This window comes from Aquarana catesbeiana, linkage group LG05 (genome assembly GCF_042186555.1).
Source record: "Aquarana catesbeiana isolate 2022-GZ linkage group LG05, ASM4218655v1, whole genome shotgun sequence".
NCBI lineage: Eukaryota > Metazoa > Chordata > Amphibia > Anura > Ranidae > Aquarana > Aquarana catesbeiana.
The window spans coordinates 552,043,058-552,065,582 of NC_133328.1; the positions used below are offsets into that span (position 1 = coordinate 552,043,058).

General features: G+C 43.7%; 1 protein-coding gene across 1 annotated transcript in view; it reads left to right on the plus strand.

Annotated features, from left to right (window-relative positions):
• LOC141145299 (E3 ubiquitin-protein ligase RNF31-like) overlaps positions 1–22,525 on the plus strand; it is a 79,895-nt gene extending 57,370 nt beyond the window's left edge. Inside the window, exons 12-15 of the mRNA XM_073631871.1 lie at positions 1,991–2,048; positions 4,179–4,254; positions 10,339–10,507; positions 21,729–22,525. Coding sequence (XP_073487972.1) covers positions 1,991–2,048; positions 4,179–4,254; positions 10,339–10,507; positions 21,729–21,782 — 357 coding nt within the window. The 3' untranslated portion in view covers positions 21,783–22,525. The remainder of the gene's footprint in view (positions 1–1,990; positions 2,049–4,178; positions 4,255–10,338; positions 10,508–21,728) is intronic.

Below are 22,525 nucleotides of genomic sequence, written 5' to 3' on the forward strand. Positions count from 1 at the left end.
CCTCTAGACAATCTTCTCTCCAAAGCACAAAGCAATATAGGCTCACACAGGTCTCTTAAGGGGAGCCTTCCTAATGTCAGTTAGTGCGCTGGTTGTCCGCAAAATCAGGACCCAGGATTGCAAACTTCATCCCTCCCAATCCTCTATGAAGTCTCTGGACTCCAGGTCCCAAACCAGGTTTTACCAAGCAGTGAGAAAACCTAGAAAAACTGTTTCCTTTGAATGAGAAAACCACCCCGGAGCCCCTCAACCTGGATGAGAACCCTGGGTAGTAAAAAAAAATTTTTACACTGTGTCAGAGCATTACACTGCCACAATACAGGTGTGTAGCACTAACTCACGGTGGAGCTGCTGGTTTAAAGCGGGCTGTTACCGTCACCTTTGTTACCTCAATTTCACCAGAACCGGGTCTAGGGTCCCGTTGAGTTTAATACCAGGCAGTGTAGACACCAGACACTTGAGTATCTTTTCCAATCCTTTAATAAAGAGTAACTGAAGGAAGTAGCAGGAAAGAGGTAGAAGAAGAGTTGCAGGGAAGTTCAAATACCTTTTCTTGATGTAGTATTATGAATTGAAATCTTGTAGATGAATGTACTCTCCTTTTAGAGTTGAATCTTTGCCCGCCCGGATAGGTTTCTCTCACTAACCTAGCAACCGACACGCAGCACGGACAAAAGTCTCTGCCACAGACTTGAATGGAATAGAAACCCGTACGATCCTCTGCCACAGGATGTAATGGTTTACGATGGATAGGAAACACAGCACTAGAACCTTTAAGCCGACCCGGCAGTACTATGTGGTAGGTTTACTTTAGGATGCGTCCTCCAACTAAGTCACCAGGCCCCTTTACAGACCAGCACTCTGCATGATCCTTCCATGACGGTCCTCCCCTGGGATCTTCTCAGTTGTCCAGCTTCTTCCTATAGGACAGACAGCACAGGACCATTCCCTCGCCGCTGTGGTAGGCCCCAGACAGACTTCTGGGCCCACACACTGCAGCAACGTGGTCCTTCCGGTCAGAGGACCACGCGGTAGTACTCCTAACACATACCTGTCGGCCAGGAGGGCCAGCAGGTGGAACGAAAAACCCCTAAAACATGGCGTCTGTCCCATAAATACCCTCTCCCAGAATGCAACTCGGAGGACCACCTCCACCGAGTCATCTCCGGGACAGAAGAGCACCCATACGCTTCAAAGCGTTGCCTTTCCAACACCGACCCATGGCGACAACGACACCCACAGGCACAGTGTGAAACTACATGCAACACAGCCAAACTGGAACAGAGGCTAAATCTGACTATGTATAAAACAGATAACCCACTAAATGTACCTATAAGCGGTAGATGAAAATCTACCAGTGCTACAGGTGTGTATATATATATATATTATATATATATATATATATATATATATATATATATATATATATATATATACATATACATATATATATAGATATATATTAATATATATCTATATATATATACATTTTATTTTATTTTTGGAGAGACAAAATGCACAGAAATGACCACATTATTTTTGTGTGATAATAACATTCATTAAATTACATAGAAAATGGCGGCCTTTAAAGCATACCTTTCTGACATTTATTAGAGGAAGAATATTAAAATCTAAACATGAAACATGACATACTTTTGGGTACATTTCATATTAACTTAGTCTAAAAATACATCACCAACATGTGAGATCTAATGGCAGCCTGAAGGCCAAGGATGGGGAATGAATGTGCCACGCCACTGATATGTGTCCAGAGAATATTTTTATTTATGTTCAGTAATAAGAGCCAATGGGTTTTATGGGCTCTTGGGGACCCCATTTATCAGGGCTGGAATAGAGTGGAATGGATGAAGTCTGGACTGAAATGTTGTCTGTATGATATAGGAAAACATTTGAATCAACTGGTATGATGTCTATTCCAGCTTGTTTTGCATACATTGCATGTTAATATGAGTATTGTTATTTGTTACAGCAAAATGGAATAAAATATGAGAATGATTTCAGTAGGCATTCTGTAAATTCCTTGCAAGGTAAGTGGAGCTGGCAAGACCCCCAATAAATTCCCTGCATTGTATTAATCTAAATGTTTTAGGCTATACCTTTAAAAAAAACTTTATTTAGTACCTACAAGTTCTAGCATGAATCTAGCATGAATCTAGCATGAATCTCATTTACGTGTCTTGAATAAGAAAATTTCACCAAAGAGACACGTAAGATTAGCGCGTTATTTCTCTGTTTGGTTTCAGTCTAAATTTAAACAGTATTGTCTCTCTCAGATGTTTTTCTTTTTTTATTAAGGCCCCATTCACACTGAGTGTTTAGGTTTAGGCATGTGACTCTGACGTTTAGCTCTAGCAGAGGGCGCAGGTGCACCATCCAACCTTACTGCTGGCAGCCTGTCAAACTCAATGAGAAGCTGACAGCTGCTGTGGCTGGAGGGGGCAGGATGGTGCACCTAGTAGTACTTACATTTAGGGCAGTATGCGCCCAGGGTTCTATACATGGAATGTAGGCAGTCTGCATTCCCAGCATTTGTTCCTGAGCTCCTATTGCCCTGAACGATGATACTGTTAGGTGCACTGACCATCCCCATTGCTGCAAATAAAGACAGTAATATCAGTTTGCTATCATTATAACTAGGGTTGTCCCGATACCGACACTAGTATCAGTATCAGGACCGATACTGAGCATTTGTGCGAGTACTTGTACTTGCACAAATGCTTCCGATGCCTAATCTGATACCTGCAACCGGAGGTTGGCAGGCAGAGAGGGTGGAGCGGAGATCGGTCTGGCAGCAGTAGAACTGTGCGTAAACTGGCCGGGGCAGGGATGCAGGGCGCCGCCACATAGTCTGTCCAAAACGGTGACACATTCGTCACATTCAGTACAAGAAGTAATGCTCCGTGTCTCCATCAGAGGGTAAACATCATGACACCCATCTTGGTACACCTTGCACTCGGCTGCAGTAAGCCAGCAGCGCATATCTTGTTACACCTAGCCCATATAGTTTGGGCTGGGTGTAACAAGATGTCCGCTGCTGGCTTACTGCAGCCGAGTGCAAGGTGTACCAAGATGGGCGTCGCAGTATAGTTACTAGATGTTAAATGTTAAATGTCATGAATGATGAGAGGCAAGGAAGGATTTTGCAATGCTATATGCCGTATAGCATTGCAAAATCCTTCCTTTCTTCTCATCATTCCTGTAATTTATTATGCAATTGCCAATCAGTGCTGCATTTTAGTGCCTGCCCATAAGTGCCGCCTATCAGTGGCATCTATCAGTGCCCATAAGTGCCGCCTATCAGTGCCCATAGGTGCCACCTGTCAGTGCCAGCCATCACTGCCAGCCATCACTGCCAGCCACCTGTCAGTGCCACCTATCAGTGCCCATAAGTGCTGCCTATCAGTGCCGCCTATCAGTGCCAACCGCCTGTCAGTGTCACCTATAAGTGCCGCCTATCAGTGCCAGCCACCTGTCAGTGCCACCTATCAGTGCCCATAAGTGCCACCTATCAGTGCCAGCCACCTGTCAGTGCCACCCATCAGTGCCCATAAGTCCTGCCTATCAGTGCCATTTATCAGTGCCCATAAGTGCCGCCTATCAGGCCAGCCACCTGTCAGTGCCACCTATCAGTGCCCATAAGTGCCGCCCATCAGTGCCAGCCACCTGTCAGTGCCCATAAGTGCCTCCTATCAGTGCCATCTATCAGTGGCCATAAGTGCCGCCTGTCATTGCCACTTAACAGTGCCCATAAGTGCTGCCTATCAGTGCCCATAAGTGCCGCCTATCAGTGCCATCTATCAGTGCCCATAAGTGCCGCGTATCAGTGCCATCTATCAGTGCCAGCCATCAATCAGTGCCACCTATCAGTGCCCATCAGTCAAACTGTCACATGACATTAAAAAAAAATATCGGTAATCGGTATCCGCGAGTACTTGAAAAAAAGTATCGGTACTTGTACTCGGTCTTAAAATAGTGGTATCGGGATAACCCTAATTATAACTATAGTAACAACTATACTAATCATATAGAATATATCACATTACATATACATTGTAAGAATATTTGGAATACAGACATGGGCTCAGATTACAATTTAGCATTTTACAATTCAAAGGTCTCTTAGTAAGTAATAATATACAGTACATATTCATTTTCAGGAATACTAAAAGAAAACACACAAAAAAGGAAGGATGAGGACAAAGCAGCAAACAGAGAAGACAGTAGTGATAACAAGTAAGTTATGACAGCTTTTGGATTTGCCATTGTTAAAAGGCTTTATTTTGGTAATTTAGTCTGCTCCATGTCAGTGCATGGCAATGCACATGTGTTTCAGTGCACCACCGTGCACAAATGTAAACTGTGTGTGCATTGTGGTATGCTGCATCGCTATAAAAATAATGCATGGAGGAGCGTGCCTAGGTTAACGTGAATCAGCCTTTATTAATTAACCACCATTTTTGTCATCCACTTCTTTGATTGCTAGGATCAACCAATGACTTTTTGGCATGGCCGCCAGTGTCCTGACAACCAAAGATGCTCAGTGGCCATGTGTCACTGGTTGCTAGGACACTGGCAGCTGCTTAGATGCAGGTGGCTGGGCCATACAGCCTTATTGGTTATGGCTGCGCCATAACAATCAATGAGGCTTTTCAGCTCAGCTGCTAGTCTCCTAGCAGCCAGATTATTAATGCTGCCCTATACAGGGCAATGTTACTGAGCTAATAAATAACATATAAATAGTGCAGCGCTTTGTGCATTCCAACCCCATATGTGATCCATACATCAAACTCTCAAACCAATGATATGCAAACTTAAAAGAGGAGTATGGGATTATTTTTATTTCAGAATCATATTTACCTAGGTGGATGCAACATTGGTCCGATGCTTCATCTGTCCCACGCCAGCCTTAAGACTAAGAACCGAGCGATCAAAGACTGCCCGGTTCTTAGAGCTCCCTAAGCAGAGAGCTGGTGACTTTCAGTCACCGCTGCCTGCTCTGCCCCCCCCCCTCCCCTTCACTCACTGGACTGTCCCATGCTCAGTGAAAGTTCCTTAGTAAAGTGGAAATCACATAAACCAGATACTGCATATCATGTGAAATCATTTAAACCAGTTTATTAAGACACCAGTAAAAATTGTTTGTGCTTAATCACTTCAATACCGGGCACTTTTACCCCCTTCCTGCCCATACCAATTTTCAGCTTTCAGCGCTGTCGCACTGTTTGAATGACAATTGTGCGGTCATGCAACACTGTGCCCATATGACATTTTTTATCATTTTTTTCACACAAATAGAGCTTTCTTTTGGTGATATTTAATCACTACTGGGTTTTTTTTATTGTTTGCTAAATAAATGGAAAAAGACTGAAAATTTTGAAAACATTTAAATAAAAAATAAATCTTTCTTCACAAATTTAGGCCAAAATGTATTCTGCTACATTTCTTTGGTGAAAATAATCCCTTGAAATTGTCCACATTTTGTCATGTTACAACCAAGAACGTAAATGTATTTTAATGGGATTTTATGTGATAGACCAACACAAAGTGGCACAAAATTGTGACATGGAAGGAAAAAAATTAATGGTTTTCAAACTTTTTTTTACAAATACATATCTGAAAAGTGTGGCATACATTTGTATTCAGCCCCCTTTACTCTGATACACCCAACTAAAATCTAGTGGAACCAATTGCCTTCATAAGTCACCTAATTAGTAAATAGGGTCCACCTGTGTGTAATTTAATTTCAGTATAAATACAGCTGTTTTGTGAAGCCCTCAGAGTTTTGTTAGAGAACCTTAGTGAACAAGCAGCATCATGAAGGCCAAGGAACACACCAGACAGGTCAGGGATAAAGTTGTGGAGAAGTTCAAAGCAGGGTTAGGTTATAAAAAAATATCCCAAGCATTGAACATTTCATGGAGCACTGTTCAATCCACTTAACCCGAAAATGGAAAGAGTATGGCAAAACTGCAAACCTACCAAGACATGGCCGTCCACCTAAACTGACAAGTCGGGCAAGGAGAGCATTAATCAGAGAAGCAGCCAAGAGGCCCATGGAAACTCTTGAGGAGCTGCAGAGATCCACAATTCAGGTGGGAGAATCTGTCCACAGGACAACTATTAGTCGTACACTCCACGAATCTGGTCTTTATGGAAGAGTGGCAAGAAGAAAGCCATTGTTGAAAGAAAGCCATAAGAAGTCCCATTTGCAGTTTGCGAGAAGTCATGTGGGGGACACAGCAAACATGTGGAAGAAGGTGCTCTAGTCAAATGAGACCAAAATTGAACTTTTAAAAGCAAAACGCTGTCTGTGGTGGAAAACTAACACTGCACATCACCCTGAACACACCATCCCCACTGTGAAACATGGTGGTGGCAGCATCACATTGTGGGAATGCTTTTCTTCAGCAGGGACAGGGAAGCTGGTCAGAGTTGATGGGAAGATGGATGGAGCCAAATACAGGGCAATCTTAGAAGAAAACATGTTAGAGTCTGTAAAAGACTTGAGACTGGGGCGGAGGTTCACCTTCCAGAAGGACAACGGCCCTAAACATACAGCCAGAACTATAATGGAATGTTTTAGACCAAAGCATATTCATATGTTAGAATGGCCCAGTCAAAGTCCAGACCTAAATCCAATTGAGAATCTGTGGCGAGACTTAAAAATTTCTGTTCACAGACGCTCTCCATCCAATCTGACAGAGCTTGAAATATTTTGCAAAGAAGAATGGGCAAAAATGTCACTCTCTAGATATGCAAAGCTGGTAGAGACATCCCCAAAAAGACTTGCAGCTGTAATTGCAGTGAAAGGTGGTTCTACAAAATATTGACTCGGGGGGGGGGGGGGGGGGGCTGAATACAAATGCACACCACACTTTTCACATATTTATTTGTAAAACATTTTGAAAACCATTTATCATTTTCCTTCTACTTCACAATTATGGGCCATTTTGTGTTGGTCTATCACATAAAATCCCAAGAAAATACATTCATGTTTTTGGTTGTAACATGACAAAATGTGGAAAATTTCAAGGGGTGTGAATACTTTTTCAAGGCACTGTATCTGAAAATCGATCAGTCCTGATGTACTGACGGCCTATCTCATTTCTTGAGAGACGAAAATGTCAGGACAGCACAAATACCCCCCAAATGACCTTTTTGGAAAGTAAACAGTCTAAGGTATTTTGTAGGAGGCATGGCGCATTTTTTTAAGTTGTAAATTTTTATCACAATTTTCATTATTTTTTTCCATACTGTCACCAGTACAGTACAGCGTCATCATATAACTGGTGTGGCGGTGACCAGGAACACTGACTGGTGACAGTATGTAAAAAATAAAAACTGAATTCAGCCCTGATTCGCCCCCGAAACCGAGAACAGGGTCGCACTGGACCCCTGCTGCAAGCTGCTCTTCACATAGTGTGAACCCAGCCTAAAATATATGCAGTACAAAAAAGATGCTTACTTTAGTCTAAAAAAATGAAATACAAGTGTGAAGACCAGGCCTTTTCTGACACTTTTTGCTTACATGTAAATATCTACTTTTTTGCTAGAAAATTACTCAGAACCCCCAAACATTACATATTTTTTTTTTTAGCAGAGGCCCTAGAGAGTAGTGCAGTATTGCATATGGATATTTTAAATTCATATTTGTTTTTTACTTTTTTTTTCGTGGAAACAGTTACATAAAAAAGGGAAAAATACCCTAAACCATAACGGTTTCCCATTTTTTATTTCACATGCCTTTTTTAAATTTTTCTCTCATTTACTAAGCTGTCCAGCAAAAGTAGCAGTGAGAGATATTAGAACACGCTACCATGAAAGATTACAATGTAGAGGAGGGACAGCCAAAACGGATGCCCCATAGTAAGCCTATAGGTGACGCCCTCTCGCCATCTTTGCAGCCGTTGTCAGCGATCTCTCCTCTACACAGAATCCACTGATGGAAAGATCATATGACTGGACCGGAGCGGCTCCAGAATAGGTAAGAATACAGATCTTTTCTTTACAGGGTTAGATAGAATAGGCTTAGAAAGGGGGTAGGTTTAGCCTTAGCTATTGAATGAACACCAGCTTGCTAGTTATTGCCTGTTCTTAGGACTATAAAGACAGCTCTAGGTCTGCAGTGATGCATATCCCACTGTCCAGTACTGTATTTAGGTTTTGTGCTGCCCTAGGCCTGACTAAACTCGTGCACCCACTAATTTATATATGACCCACCCCTTCCTGTCAAGGCCACACCCCTTGCTGTTTAAGACCCGCCCTGAAATTTTTGAGTGGGGACACTAGGTCTGAGGGCCTGGGGGGGGCAATGGATTCTCTCAATTTGCATAGATTTCCTCGCACTTCCTGTTTGGCTATGGGGCAGGAAGTGAAGGGAAATCTCTGCAATGGGACAGGGATGGTAAAAAAATAAACTGTCAGGGGCTATAAACCTCCCTTACTCTTTCCAAAATGAAAAAAAAAGTGTTGCCCATAGTTCTACTTTAACCTCCCTGGCAGTATTCCCGAGTCTGGCTCGGGGTGGAATTTCAGAACCAAAAGTGGTAACCCCGAGCCAGACTCCGGATCTCATCGCAGGATCCAGGAAGAGCTTACTTACCTTGTCCCCTGGATCCTGCAATGTCTCCCTGCAGTGTGAGCGGCTCGTCCTCCGCTCGATTCATCACAGAGCTGATCTCCGTTCCCTGCGAGCGCTGCGACGCACGGGGACGGAGAACGGCACCAAATTCAAAAAGTGAAACACACACAATACATACAGTACACTGTAATCTTACAGATTACATTACTGTATGAAATTATTTCACATTCCTTTTGTCCCTAGTGTTTTCTCCAGTGACCTGCATGCAGTTTTACATTATAAAAACTGTTCTTTCTGCCTGTAAACTTGAGATTGTCCATAGCAACCAAAACCGTCCCTTTACATCAAAAGTGGTTTTAGACCAGCTAGAAAACAGCGATATTAAATTAGAATCACTCGCAGAATTGAGCAATAGTGATTTATGGGGAGATCCGTCATCAAACACTGAAAAGTAATGACAGCGACAATTCTGCACCTGAGCAAATTTCAGTGTTTTTGATTTGATTACATTATTGAATAATTTTTATTATTATTATATTATTATTTGGTATAATTATTTATAGTTAGTTATTATATTATAATTTATGATTTCGTGTTTCAAACTTTATCATACCCGGGATGTCTACTAGACTCTTGTTTGGACAGATTTAAGTGAGTTATTCCTAAGAATTACAGGCCTACAATATAAAATGCCAAATTTCCATGCAAAATAATTGTACTGCTTTCAGCATTAAAAATATGAAATAATCATACCGCCAGAGAGGTTAAGCACAAATTTCTGATAATTTTATGGAGAGGACTAAGAAGATATAACCATACCAATGGTGCAGCAGAAAACATATAGCACAGTGAGGAAGGTTTGTGGTTCAGGATGATAGGACAGTCAAAATTAGAAGCGGCGGCGCCCCACAGTTGCAGATTGCTGGCCGCCCGCATACCGGAAATAGTGTAGCTGCGATAGACTAATTTGCCTCTAAACCCAGTCCGCCCCATAAGACTGGTGCTACACTAATAGCGCAAGCCGGCGGGGACTCTTTCCGTCCTGCCTCCCTGCAAAGTGCTGCCCTAGGCCTGGGCCTTGTCGGCCTAGGCCAGGATACAGCGTTGCCACTGTCACAAAAAGGGAGCAGGTACCGCAAAATAAAGAATCTCTGTATCTGTTTTTCTGTTTGACATGAAATGCTATTTTATTTAAAGGGGTTGTAAACCCTCGTGTTTTTTCACCTTAATGCATCCTATGCATTAAGGTGAAAAAACACCTGGCAGTCACTGGCCCCCAAGCCCCCCCGTTTTACTTACCTGAGCCCCTTCATCTCCTCAGCGGGGACGCGCTGCCCCTCTCTCCACGGGGTCCCAGCTCTTGATTGGAAAGATTGATAGCAGTGCAGTCATTGGCTCCCACTGCTGTCAATCAAATCCAATGCTGCAGGCGTCGGGGGGTGGGGCCAAGTCCGGCATTCATGTCTGTGGACGCAATTGCTTGACTCGGGAGCGCGCCCGCAAGGTAACCCCCCCGGGAGAGTGCTTCTCCTAGGGAGTTATCGGATGCGGGGAGGAGCCCCGAGAGACCTGCCAGGGGACCCCAGAAGAGGATGTTCTGGGCCACTCTGTGCAAAACGAGCTGCACAGTGGAGGTAAGTTTGTTATTTAAAAAAAATTAAAAACGATCCTTTGCAATCACTTTAAGTATTTTAATTATCCAATAGATAATTGTCCTTTTTTTACTTTTTTAAAAGTATTGCAGCGAAAGAAATATTGGTCCAATTAATCAATGCTAACTTCCTGGACCCAGTGGATCTGTACACAGAACAGGAGATGAAACAAGAGCTCCAGCGATGGAAGTCATCAGTTCCTGATCACAGTAGAAATGACAGCAAAGAATCTTATCTGGAAAAACTTAAAATGGTAACTAATGAGGGTGTGATAAATACTAACTGAGGTGTTAATGGCCAGTGTATCAAAGCAGTATTTAGCCACAGGTGGGGATTCCCGAACAATTCAAATAATTCCATCAGATAAAGATGGGGTACTTTCAACAATGAGCTATTAACTAATTTAAAATGTATTCAGCTTTTAGGGTATATATAAATGTCAATCAAGCAAGTCTGCAAACAAAGTCTTTTACTTTTTAATTCTTTTGCTGTCCTTTCAGGGTTGAGATCATCAATTTTCTTGCCAGCACAAACGTCCTTACTTTACCCAATAATGTATCGTGCAGACGCTAGATATTGTGGATACAAAGTTAAATCATGGATGGTATCCCTAGTATGTCTGGAGATGCTCATTAGGCTAAGTTATGATTGGATGGCAGGGATGTGTGGGGCAGCATCACAGGCCTGCGCACAGGGTGTGCCAGGTGTGCTGCTGTGCTGCACAGATTCCCCCTGCTGCTTGGCTGTATAGAAAGGGACTGGGGAATATCTGTCCTCAGTCCCTTTCTCTGTATCAAAAGTGAGGCATCAGGGGTCTGTTTAGACCCCTGATATTTCACCAAAGACCCCCAATGAGGCTCCTAAAAAAATGTAAAAAATAAATAAATAATAATAAATTATTATAAAAAAAAAATTATAAAAAATAATAAATTTGTAAAAAATGTATGATAAAAGAAATAATAAAAATAAACGACTGACATCAATCTCTGCCCTACTGACATGGTCCACTGCTCTACTGCCCTATATACAATGTATATATATATATATATATATATATATATATATATATATATATATATAAATATATAGTGTATATACAAACACATGCATGTGTGTTTGAGCTTTGGGGTACACACCCTACTGTAATAGGCTGTGCAGACCTATGGGCAGCATGGACATCCAAAGAGATGCTGGGGAATACGTTACATAAAATTAACTTCTCTCTAGAATTGGAATTCAAGAATGGGAATGGCATTTCCAAATCGAAATACAAGTTGCTATGCATATACATAATAGGACTATAGACCACTGGCAGGCATTAAATAAACACAAGCAATAAACCCTGGAATTCATAAAGACTGGTGCAGGTAGATTTTGCGAAAGTGTTTCTCATGCAGTCTAAAAGTGGTGAAGAATGTGCCAAATTCATATACTGGTCTAGCTCTTGTACTCTAGCACTTAAGCTTTAAGACCCACTCTCTGAATGCCAAAAGAGATTTGGTCTTAAAGCTTAAAGTGATATTAAAGTCTAATTTTTTTTGTTAAAAATAACAAACATGTTATACTTACCTTCTCTGTGCAGTGGTTTTGCTCCTATTCTTGGGTCCCTCGCTGGCATTCCTGGCCCCTCCCTCCTGCTGAGTGCCCCCACAGCAAGCAGCTTGCTATGGGGGCACCCGAGCCGCAGCTCCGCGTGTCCCTTCTGACATGGAGCCACGGTCCTGCCCCTGCCCCTGCCCCGCTCCCTCTCTCTCTCTCCTCACTGAATTTGATTGACAGCAGTGGGAGCCAATGGTACTTTGCTACTGTTTCAGCCAATAAGGAAGGAGAGTCCCGGACAGTGGAGTCTCTCATGCAACATCGCTGGATTGAGACGGGCTCAGGTAAGTATTAGGGGAGCTGAGGGGGGCTGCTGCACACAGAAGGTTTTTTATCTTAATGCATAAAATGCATTAAGATAAAAAAACCTTCTGCCTTTACAACCATTTTAATACCGGGCAATTTTTTTTTTCTATGCATGGGCAACTGCTTTTTTTGTCAAGGGGCACCCAGAAAGCTGTATAATTTTTCCAATCCTCCATTCCAGCGTCAAACGTCGCTCTCCCTCGTTCCAGCAGTGGACTGTTCCTGGTGTCTTTACCTCCAGAGCAGGTCCATAGGTGTGATGACGTCAGGAACAGTCCACCGCACAAGACTGCTAGACTGCATGGGGAGGGGGGACACGAGCCATAGGGAAGGTCTTGTGCTGGGAGTATCGGAGGATTAGGTAAGTTTATCTTCACTCTCAAATCTCCTAGATAAAAATGGAAACACTTCAGAAACATCAGAGAAAGGTATAGCGAAAAGAGGAGAAAGGAAAAAAGGAGGGTGGGGGAGAACTAAAAGAGGGAAAAAGAAGAATGGATAATACCATCTAAAAGGAGGGTGGGGGAGAACTAAGAGGGGGAAAAAGAAGAATGGACAATACCATCTAAAGTTATGTCTCACCAAGAAAAGTTTAGAATGTCATTGATGATTGTGAATTGCCAAAGCTAGCAATTTATAGGTGGATGTTTACTTTAGGCTTCATTCTTACGAGGCGGATCCGCTGCCACGGAGTCAGCCTCTGTCTGCCAGCTCAGCGGGAGATCTCTCCGTTGATCTCCGCTGAGCCGGCGGATGACAGGTCCCTCTCTGCTCACTGAGCGGGGAGGGGCTTGTCAAGCGCCGCTGGTTACTATGGAGAGATCGGACAAAAACGGACAGCATGAACATTTTTGTCAGATCTCCCCCGATCCGATTCACCAGGGACGGATGCGAACGTAGAGGCATCCGTCTGATTTTAGCGAATCGGATCGGGTCGGATGTCAGTGGACATGTCATTGCTGACATCTGTCGCCCCATGGACTAGCATGGAGCATCCCTTCAGGTCCGCTGACAAAACTGACAGGTAGACCTGAACGGTCCGACAGTGTGAAAGGGGCCTAAATCCAGTTTTTCCAGGTTTGTCTGAAGGTTTTGGGAGGGTGTCAGTGGCAATTGTTTATGTTTCTTCCAGAAACCCCGCTTAGGATATCAGGGATGTCAGCTCAAAAGCGTTTGCTCAAGTGACATTCCAGTCTCATTTGTACGATGGTGCCACGTAGGCAGTGTCAGCATTTATCTGTCATAGAAAAAGTTCTGTAGCTTTGCTTGTATAGCATACCAATGTGCAGATGTGGATTCTAGGGCTAACAGAACATTTATTGGTTAGCGAGGAAATTTTATCTCATTGTTCTGAAAATTGAGTCTGCAAGCAGTCTTCGAAGTTGATTTGGAACTTTGGCGGTTGTTCGCAGTTCATCAGATTTAGTGCGGAATAAGACAGTTAGCGTGATAGCTCAAAAGAACTCAAAAGGGTAGTAGGAATATGTGTCTCGTCTTTGTGGTTTTAGAGTTAGTGTCAGATGTGCAAATAAATCTATAGGGGAATATAGGCATTATTTTTGCATGCCAGGACATCCTACATTGCTGGTGAAATAGAGGGCTAGAGCTTGTTTACACAATTGCCAGTCCTTAAGAAAGGATTGTTGTAGACTGGGAGGGGGGTTAGGATAACCAGACAAAGATGTTAGCATTACATAGCATGTGGAGATGCTGCTAGGTTTTTGTATGACTTTGTGGAATTCAATAGAATGGGGCAAATTATTGGGTGAGCTTTCAGTAAGCTAGGGATGTGTAAGAGGGGGATCCATAGGTATTTGGGAAGAGGTACGTCACCAATGCTGTTTTCCACCAGTGTGACCCAGTCGTTATTATCTGTGATAGTTTCAGTCAATCACCCTAAAGATAATATTATATAAAATATTTTTATTTTGTGTGCATGCAAATCCATTACTGCTCACATCTGACCTTCCTTCTATAATAAGAATATTTTTCAGTATGGTGCTGCTGTTTCCCTTACTTACGTTTCTCCTGATCCTTTTTTCATAGGTGTAATATAGATAAATGTTTCCATTTTTTATACATGCTGTTTATTTTGGTCTCTTTATTGCATATTTGTGTTATATGAATTATTCAGTATTCACCATATCTTGGATGACCCCATATAATATCTAATGTTGCATAACAGTTTGCTGTCGTAAACTCATCATTCAGGTCTTCCGTTAGCAGCATGATGTTTACAGTACAAGTTCCTCTTTAGTTAATGTGTTCTGTATGTACTTGTCCCCACCCCCGCCTGTATTGTCTGCAATGTCACATACAGTATTCACGTTGCTCCTTTTCCAGCGATCTTCACTATACAACCCTGTCCGGTGCCGCAGCCAGTGGTGTATTTTGGCTTTGCCCTGCCCTAGGCAAGACTAAAATCGGGCGCCACCCCATGTTTAAATTTGCCCCACCCTTTCCTGTTTAAGAACCACACCCATCTTTAGACACCACCCATTCCTCTTTAGGCTCCACCTCTTCCTATTAGAGCTCCACCTCTTCAGAGGTGGGGGAGAGAGAGAGGGGGAAGAGTGGGGGTGATACAGATTTGGGTAGGTGTCCATAGGACAGTAGATACTATTTAGCAAGGAGGGTATCTAAAAGGCAGTAGCTAATACAGAGATGGGTAGTAGGTGTCCAAAAGATGAGAAGCTAATGGTAGGGTAGATTCCAAAAAAGCAGGAGGTAAACTGTAGAAGGGTAGTTGTCCATAGAGCAGCAGGTAGTATAGAGAGCGGTAGGTGTCCATAGTGCAGTAGGTAGTATAGAGAAGGGTAGGTGTCCATAGTGCAGTAGGTAGTATAGAGAGGGTAGGTGTCCATAGAGCAGCAGGTAGTATAGAGAAGGGTTGGTGTCCATAGAGCAGCAGGTAGCATAGAGAAGGGTTGGTGTCCATAGTGCAGTAGGTAGTATAGAGAAGGGTAGGTGTCCATATTGCAGTAGGTAATAGATATAGAGAAGGGTATATGTCCATAGTGCAGTAAGTAGTGTAGAGAAGGGTAGGTGTCCATAGTGCAGTAGGTAGTATAGAGAGGGGTAGGTGTCCATAGTGCAGTAGATAGTATAGAGAGGGGTAGGTGTCCATGGTACAGTAGGTAGTATAGAGAAGGGTAGGTGTCCATATTGCAGTAGGTAGTAGATATAGAGAAGGGTATACGACCCATAGTGCAGTAAGTAGTGTAGAAAAGGGTACGTGTCCATAGTGCAGTAGGTAGTATAGAGAAGGGTCGGAGCTGATAGGGCAGTAGAGTATATAGCTGTCCATGGAACGTAGGTATGTGTACACACGGTCAGGTAGGTGTCCCTAGGATTCTAGTGTGCTGTCCAGGTACTATAGGTAGGTGTCCCTAGGACTTAGGTGACACCAGCTGGTTGGCCTGGAATGGGACATTGTAGGTCCCCACTTACCTGCAGCAGGAGGCAGCAGGAGGCAGAGCAGAGCCGCTCCCAGGCAGTCCCTCTTCTTCCTCCCTATTGTCAGTCGCATAGAAATGACTGAGCAATGTGACATCCCCTCCGCTCTCCTCTCTGCTGGATGGGGTGATCTCACATGCGGCACCTAGAAGGGGTGGCCGCGGAGTCCAGGAGAAGAGGTAACAGCCGGGTGACATCACCGGAGTATCGGTGGCTGCAGCTTGGTCACCGGAAGAGGAGCTTGCATATGAGACTATCAGAGGGTCGGTGTGAAGTGCTGTCCGCACCCCATGCACCAACACAATTGCTGGTACAGTGTCCCTTCTGCCTGGGGGGCGGTGCCGTCCCCTGTAAAATACTGCCCAAGGCAAACACCTTGTTTGCCTCGCACCACAGCCTGTCTGGGGAACAAGTTATCTCACACAAATCCAAGCCAACACACTTAGGGAGTTTGTACGGTATCCTCTCATCAGGGCTTGAGAAGCTCATTAAGATGAAGAAAATGACAGAAAGTTGTAGAGTGCAGTAGATATGAATCTTCTCTTTAAAGCAGGCCTTAGCATCTGGTGGTGGGAAAGTATCATAAAAAACAATTACTGGTTTATTACAATATTAATTATTCCTTATAGGGTTCTGCCGATACTAAGCATTTGGTACTCGTGCAAATGCTCTGATACCTGAAACCAATAATTTCAGGCTCAGTTCTTTCAACTGACAGTGGGATTCCCCCACTGACAGTCGAATTGTGTAAGAAAAAAAAATGCCGACAATCATTGGTTGTTAAAGAGCGGGACTGCCGGAATCCTTAACAACCAATGACTCATTCAGCTGTCAGTGGGGTTCCTCTGTTGACAGCTGAAGTGTAAACTGATGTCCAAGCAATTGGATATGTAAAAAAAAAAACAACATTGCTCAGGCGAAAGATAAAAAGAAACATTGTTCCTTTTTGTATCTTACTGTTTTTCTTCAACTACAGATCAAAGGGATGAACTTCGATCTGCAGATGAAGTCAGTTTAAAGCAACCTGTCAAGTAAAAAAAATAATTTTTTTTTGTTTTTTTATTAAATTTTCATCTATTTAACCCCTTATTAAAAGAGAAGTATGTTTTTTTTTTCCTCCCCTTTTATACTTGCCTAGGTGGATGCAACATGGGACCGATGCTGAATCTGTTCCCCAGTGTCTCTACACTTAGAACTGAGCCATCGAACATCGCAGATGGCTCGGTTCTCACATATCCCACAAGAGGACAGCTGCTGTCAATCAGCAGCTCTCCTCTCTGCTCCTCTATGCTCACTGGAGCGGTGAGCTGTGGAGGGGCAAGGATCGGCCGTCTCAGTCTCTCAGTGGCTCGCTGAGAGGCTGAGACAGGCATCTGTCCAGGCACCTGGTGGATCCAGACTTTATTGTCCTGATGATGCGGTGCCTGGACTGATTCCAGTGACGTCAGCAGAGAGGACTTCAGTCCGCTCTGTGCTGAAAACGGGTCACAGGAGTGCAAAACGAATTGCACTCCTGTGACCCATAGGAGAAGCCCAGCCAAATGAGCTCAGGCTGGACTTCTCCTTTAACCCTTAATTTACTCTAATCAGCCTTAAGTAACTTCTTATTCTCCTCCATTTAGTTATTATTTTTCTGCTGATGTTTTTTTTTGTTCACTCCTTTCTTTTAAACTTTTAATAATTAAAACCTGTTTTTTTGTTTGCTTTGTTTGTTGATATTTTAACATACAGTGGGGACGGAAAGTATTCAGACCCCCCTTAAATTTTTTCACTCTTTGTTATATTGCAGCCATTTGCTAAAATCATTTAAGTTCATTTTTTTCCTCATTAATGTACACACAGCACCCCATATTGACAGAAAAACACAGAATTGTTGACATTTTTGCAGATTTATTAACCACTTCAATACAGGGCACTTAGACACCTTCCTGCCCAGGCCAATTTTTAGCTTTCAGCGCTGTCGCAATTTGAATGACAATTGCGCAGTCATGCAACACTGTACCCAATAAAAATTTTTTATCATTTTGTTCCTACAAATAGAGCTTTCTTTTGGTGGTATTTGATCACCTCTGTGGTTTTTTTTGTTGCGCAACAAATAAAGAAAGACCGAAAATTTTGGAAAAAAAACATTTTTTTCTTTGTTTCTGTTAAAAATTTTTGTAAATAAGTACATTTTCTTGTTCACTGACGGGCACTGATGAGGCGGCACTGATGGGCACTCATAGGTGGCACTGATGGACACTCGTAGGTGGCACTGATGGGTACTTATGGGTGTCACTGATAGGTGGCACAGATGGGCACTGATAGGTGGGCACGGATAGGCACTGATGGACACTGATGTCACTGATGGGTGGCATTGCCGGGCATCACTGATATATAATGGTGCCAGTCATTTCCCCTTTTTGGGCACTGATTGGCACAGATTGGGCATAATTTGCACATGTGGATGGCCATGGGGTACATACCTGGCCATCCACATGTTGCCCCCTTCCCCCTGTCAGGAGAGTCACTGTCAGACGCGAGTGAGGAAAAGCCGATCAACGGCTTTTCCTATTGACATCGTGATCAGCCGTGATTGGACACGGCTGATCACGTGGTATAGAGCCTCCGCCGGAGACTCTTTACCAAGATCGGTGGAGCGGTGTGTCAGACTGACACACCGCTCCACCAATCGCCGCAATGTGCTCCCCCCCCCAGGCGTGCGGCAGCTGTTATCCTGTTGGACGTCATATGACGCCCAGTCAGGATAACTGAACCACCACTGGCCGTCAATCTGCTATAGGCAGGGCGGGAAGTGGTTAAAAAAGAAAAACTGAAATATCACATGGTCCTAAGTATTCAGACCCTTTGCTCAGTATTTAGTAGAAGCACCCTTTTGATCTAATACAGCCATGAGTCTTTTTGGGAAAGATGCAACAAGTTTTTCACGCCTGGATTTGGGGATCCTCTGCCATTCCTCCTTGCAGATCCTCTCCAGTTCTGTCAGGTTGGATGGTAAACGTTGGTGGACAGCCATTTTTAGGTCTCTCCAGAGATGCCCAATTGGGTTTAAGTCAGGGCTCTGGCTGGGCCATTCAAGAACAGTCACGGAGTTGTTGTAAAGCCACTCCTTCATTATTTTAGCTGTGTGCTTAGGGTCATTGTCTTGTTGGAAGGTAAACCTTCGGCCCAGGCTGAGGTCCTGAGCACTCTGGAGAAGGTTTTCGCACAGGATATCCCTGTACTTGGCCGCATTCATCTTTCCCTCGATTGCAACCAGTTGTCCTGTCCCTGCAGCTGAAAAACACCCCCACAGCATGATGCTGCCACCACCATGCTTCACTGTTGGGTCTGTATTGGACAGGTGATGAGCAGTGCCTGGTTTTCTCCACACATACCGCTTAGAATTAAGGCCAAAAATACAGTTGGGACTGTATTGGACAGGTGATGAGCAGTGCCTGGTTTTCTCCACACATACCACATACATAGCTTAGAATTAAGTTCTATCTTGGTCTCGTCAGAACAGAGAATCTTATTTCTCACCATCTTGGAGTCTTTCAGGTGTTTTTTTAGCAAACTCCATGTGGGCTTTCATGTGTCTTGCACTGAGGAAAGGCTTCCGTCGGGCCACTCTGCCATAAAGCCCCTACCGGTGGAGGGCTGCAATGATGGTTGACTTTCTACAACTTTCTCACATCTCCCGACTGCATCTCTGGAGTTCAGCCACAGTGATCTTTTGGGTTCTTCTTTACCTCTCTCACCAAGGCTCTTCTCCTCCGATAACTCAGTTTGGCCGGACGGCCAGCTCTAGGAAGGGTTCTGGTCGTCCCAAACGTCTTCCATTTAAGGACTATGGAGGCCACTGTGCTCTTAGGAACCTTAAGTGCAGCAGAGATTTTTTGTAACCTTGGCCAGATCTGTGCCTTGCCACAATTCTGTCTCTGAGCTCTTCAGGCAGTTCCTTTGACCTCATGATTCTCATTTGCTCTGCCATGCACTGTGAGCTGTAAGGTCTTATATAGACAGGTGTGTGGCTTTCCTAATCAAGTCCAATCAGTATAATCAAACACAGCTGGACTCAAGTGAAGGTGAAGAACCATCTCAAGGATGATCAGAAGAAATGGACAGCACCGGAGTTAAATATATGAGTGTCACAGCAAAGGGTCTGAATACTTAGGACCATGTGATATTTCAATTTTTCTTTTTTTAATAAATCTGCAAAAATGTCAACAATTCTGTGTTATTCTGTCAATATGGGGTGCTGTGCATACATTAATGAGGTAAAAAAATGAACATTTTAGCTAATGGCTGCAATATAACAAAGAGTGAAAAATTTAAGGGGGTCTGAATACTTTCCGTCCCCAATGTACATTCACACGTTTTACATTAAAAAAAAAAAAAAAAGTATTTAATTTGCAAATAACTTTTCAATGCTTTGTACCATTGCTGACAGCTGAAGTATAAACAAAATAGTTGCGGTAGGTATCGGTCATTGGTATCAGCGAGTACTAAAAAAAAGTATGGGTACTCATACTCGGAAAAAAAAAATAGTATTGGTGCATCACTAATTCTTTATCTTAAAATGGTTTTAAAGTCAAAATGTTTTTTACCTTAATGCATTCTCTGCATTAAGGTAAAAAGAAAAAAGCCCCAGTACCTGTTCTACACACCTCCATTCCTAACCACTTGCCGCCCGACATATAGCAAAATGACGGCGGCAAAGTGGTTTCAATATCCTGACTGGACCTCATATGACGTGATCAGGATATTGAGTGGGGGCGCGCATCGCGGTGATCGTTGTTGCGGTGTGTCAGTGTGTCCAATCACGGCTGATCACGATGTAAATGGGAAGAGCCGGTGATCGGCTTTTCCTCACTCGCGTCTGACAGACACGAGTAGAGGAGAGCCGATCGACTGCTCTCCTAACAGGGGGGGGGTCTGTGCTGATTGTTTATCAGCACAGCCCCCCCCTCGTATCCCGCCCAGGACCACCAGGGAAGCCGCCCAGGACCACCAGGATGGCCACCACACTGGACCACCAGGTATGACCCTAGACCCCCAGGGAAATACCAATCTGTGCCCAGGCAGCTGCTAATCAGTGCCCACTCCAATGCCTACCACTGCCAGGGATGCCTATCAGAGCCTCATATCAGTGTCGCATATCAGTGCCACGTATCAGTGCCCATCAGTGCCACCTTTCAGTGCCCAGTGTCGCCTATCAGTGCCAACCAGTGCCACCCATGAGTGCCCACCAGTGCCACCTATCAATGCCCATCAGTGCTGCATATCAGTGCCACCCTTCAGTGCCTCCTACCAGTGCCGCCTACCAGTGCCCATCGTCAGTGCCCGTCAGTGCCCACTCATTGGTGCCACCTCATCGGTGCCGCCTTATCAGTGCCCATCAGTGAAAGAGAAAAGTTACTTATTTACAATTTTTTTTTAACAGAAACAAAAGCAAAACTTTTATTTTCTTCAAAATTTTCGGACTTTTTTTATTGGTTTAGCAAAAAATAAAAACCGCAAAAAATACCACCAAAAGAAAGCTCTATTTGTGGGAACAAAATGATAAAAATTTAGTTTGGGTACAGTATAGCATACCTGCGCAATTGTCATTCAAACTGCGACAGCGCTGAAAGCTGAAAATTGGTCTGGGCAGGAAGGTGTATACGTGCCCTGTATTGAAGTGGTTAAACTCCTGTCTGGCTCTTGTCCTGGCTTCACCACTGCTCCCCTCACTTCTTGTTTCACAAAATACAGTGGGCACTGGGAGCCACAGGCTCCTGCTGCTGTCAGTCAAACTCCTGTGTGGAGTGAGCAGGGGCATGGCTTAACGGTGCTTTGTGTCTATGGATGCACACAGCCCAGCTCAAGAGCTCGTGGACATGGGTGTCTCCATAGAACCTGGGTTTCTAAGGAGGCATCCAGAGGAGGAAGGAGTGGGCAGTACCGGCTGGGGACTGCCAAAGAGGAGGTAAGAGACTGCTCTGTGTAATACTGTGGTAAAGAGCAGATAAGTATAACATCTTTTTCATTTTAAGCCCCAAAATTTCATTCTTTAGTGTTAATGAATAAACAGCAATGTATTTGTCTCTCCTTTTTTTTTTCTTTAACAAGATCTTTAATTTGTCTTTCAGAAAATACAGCAAGACATACCATTATTTGTGTACCCAGATCAAAATGAGGCATAACTTTGTGTGATCTGACTAAAGTATTTACAGAGCAGCACAAGCCTAAGAACTCAGTTGAGAAGCACAGGCACCATGATCAACAAGACTGTTTTGGAGAAGAAGAATCTGAATGCATCATATTAACAAACAGAAAAAAAGGGTAATTTTGCCTAAAGCTAGATGCCAGTGTCCTTGATCTGGAAGAATGTAAGTCAGCAGATTTGGATGGAGTTGTTACACAGCCTGCAACTACCCTTAAAATGTACTATTCGGGTAACTACATCTCTGTATATGTTATGAATATCTCTAATGCCCTGTACACACGAACAGACTTTTTGACCGGACTGGTCCGACGGACCGAATCAGGCGGACAATCCGACCGTGTGTGGGCTTCATCGGACCTTCAGCGGACTGTTTCTGTCGAAAATCTATTCTTTGGAACTCCGCCGAACCCGGTTCCTATCGAAAAATCCGCTTGTCTGTATGCTAGTCTGACGGATGAAAACCGACGCTAGGGCAACTATTGGCTACTGGCTATGAACTTCCATATTTTAGTCCGGTTGTACGTCATCGCGTACGAATCCGTCGGACTTTGGTGTGATCGTGTGTAGGCAAGTCCGTTCGTTCGAAAGTCCGTCGGAAAAACTGTCAGACCTTTGTTGCCGAAAAGACCACCCGTGTGTACAGGGCATAATGCTTTAAAATGATCATACAATTATTATAATCAATGAAGCAAAAGCAGCGCTCTTCGGTGTATTGAACAC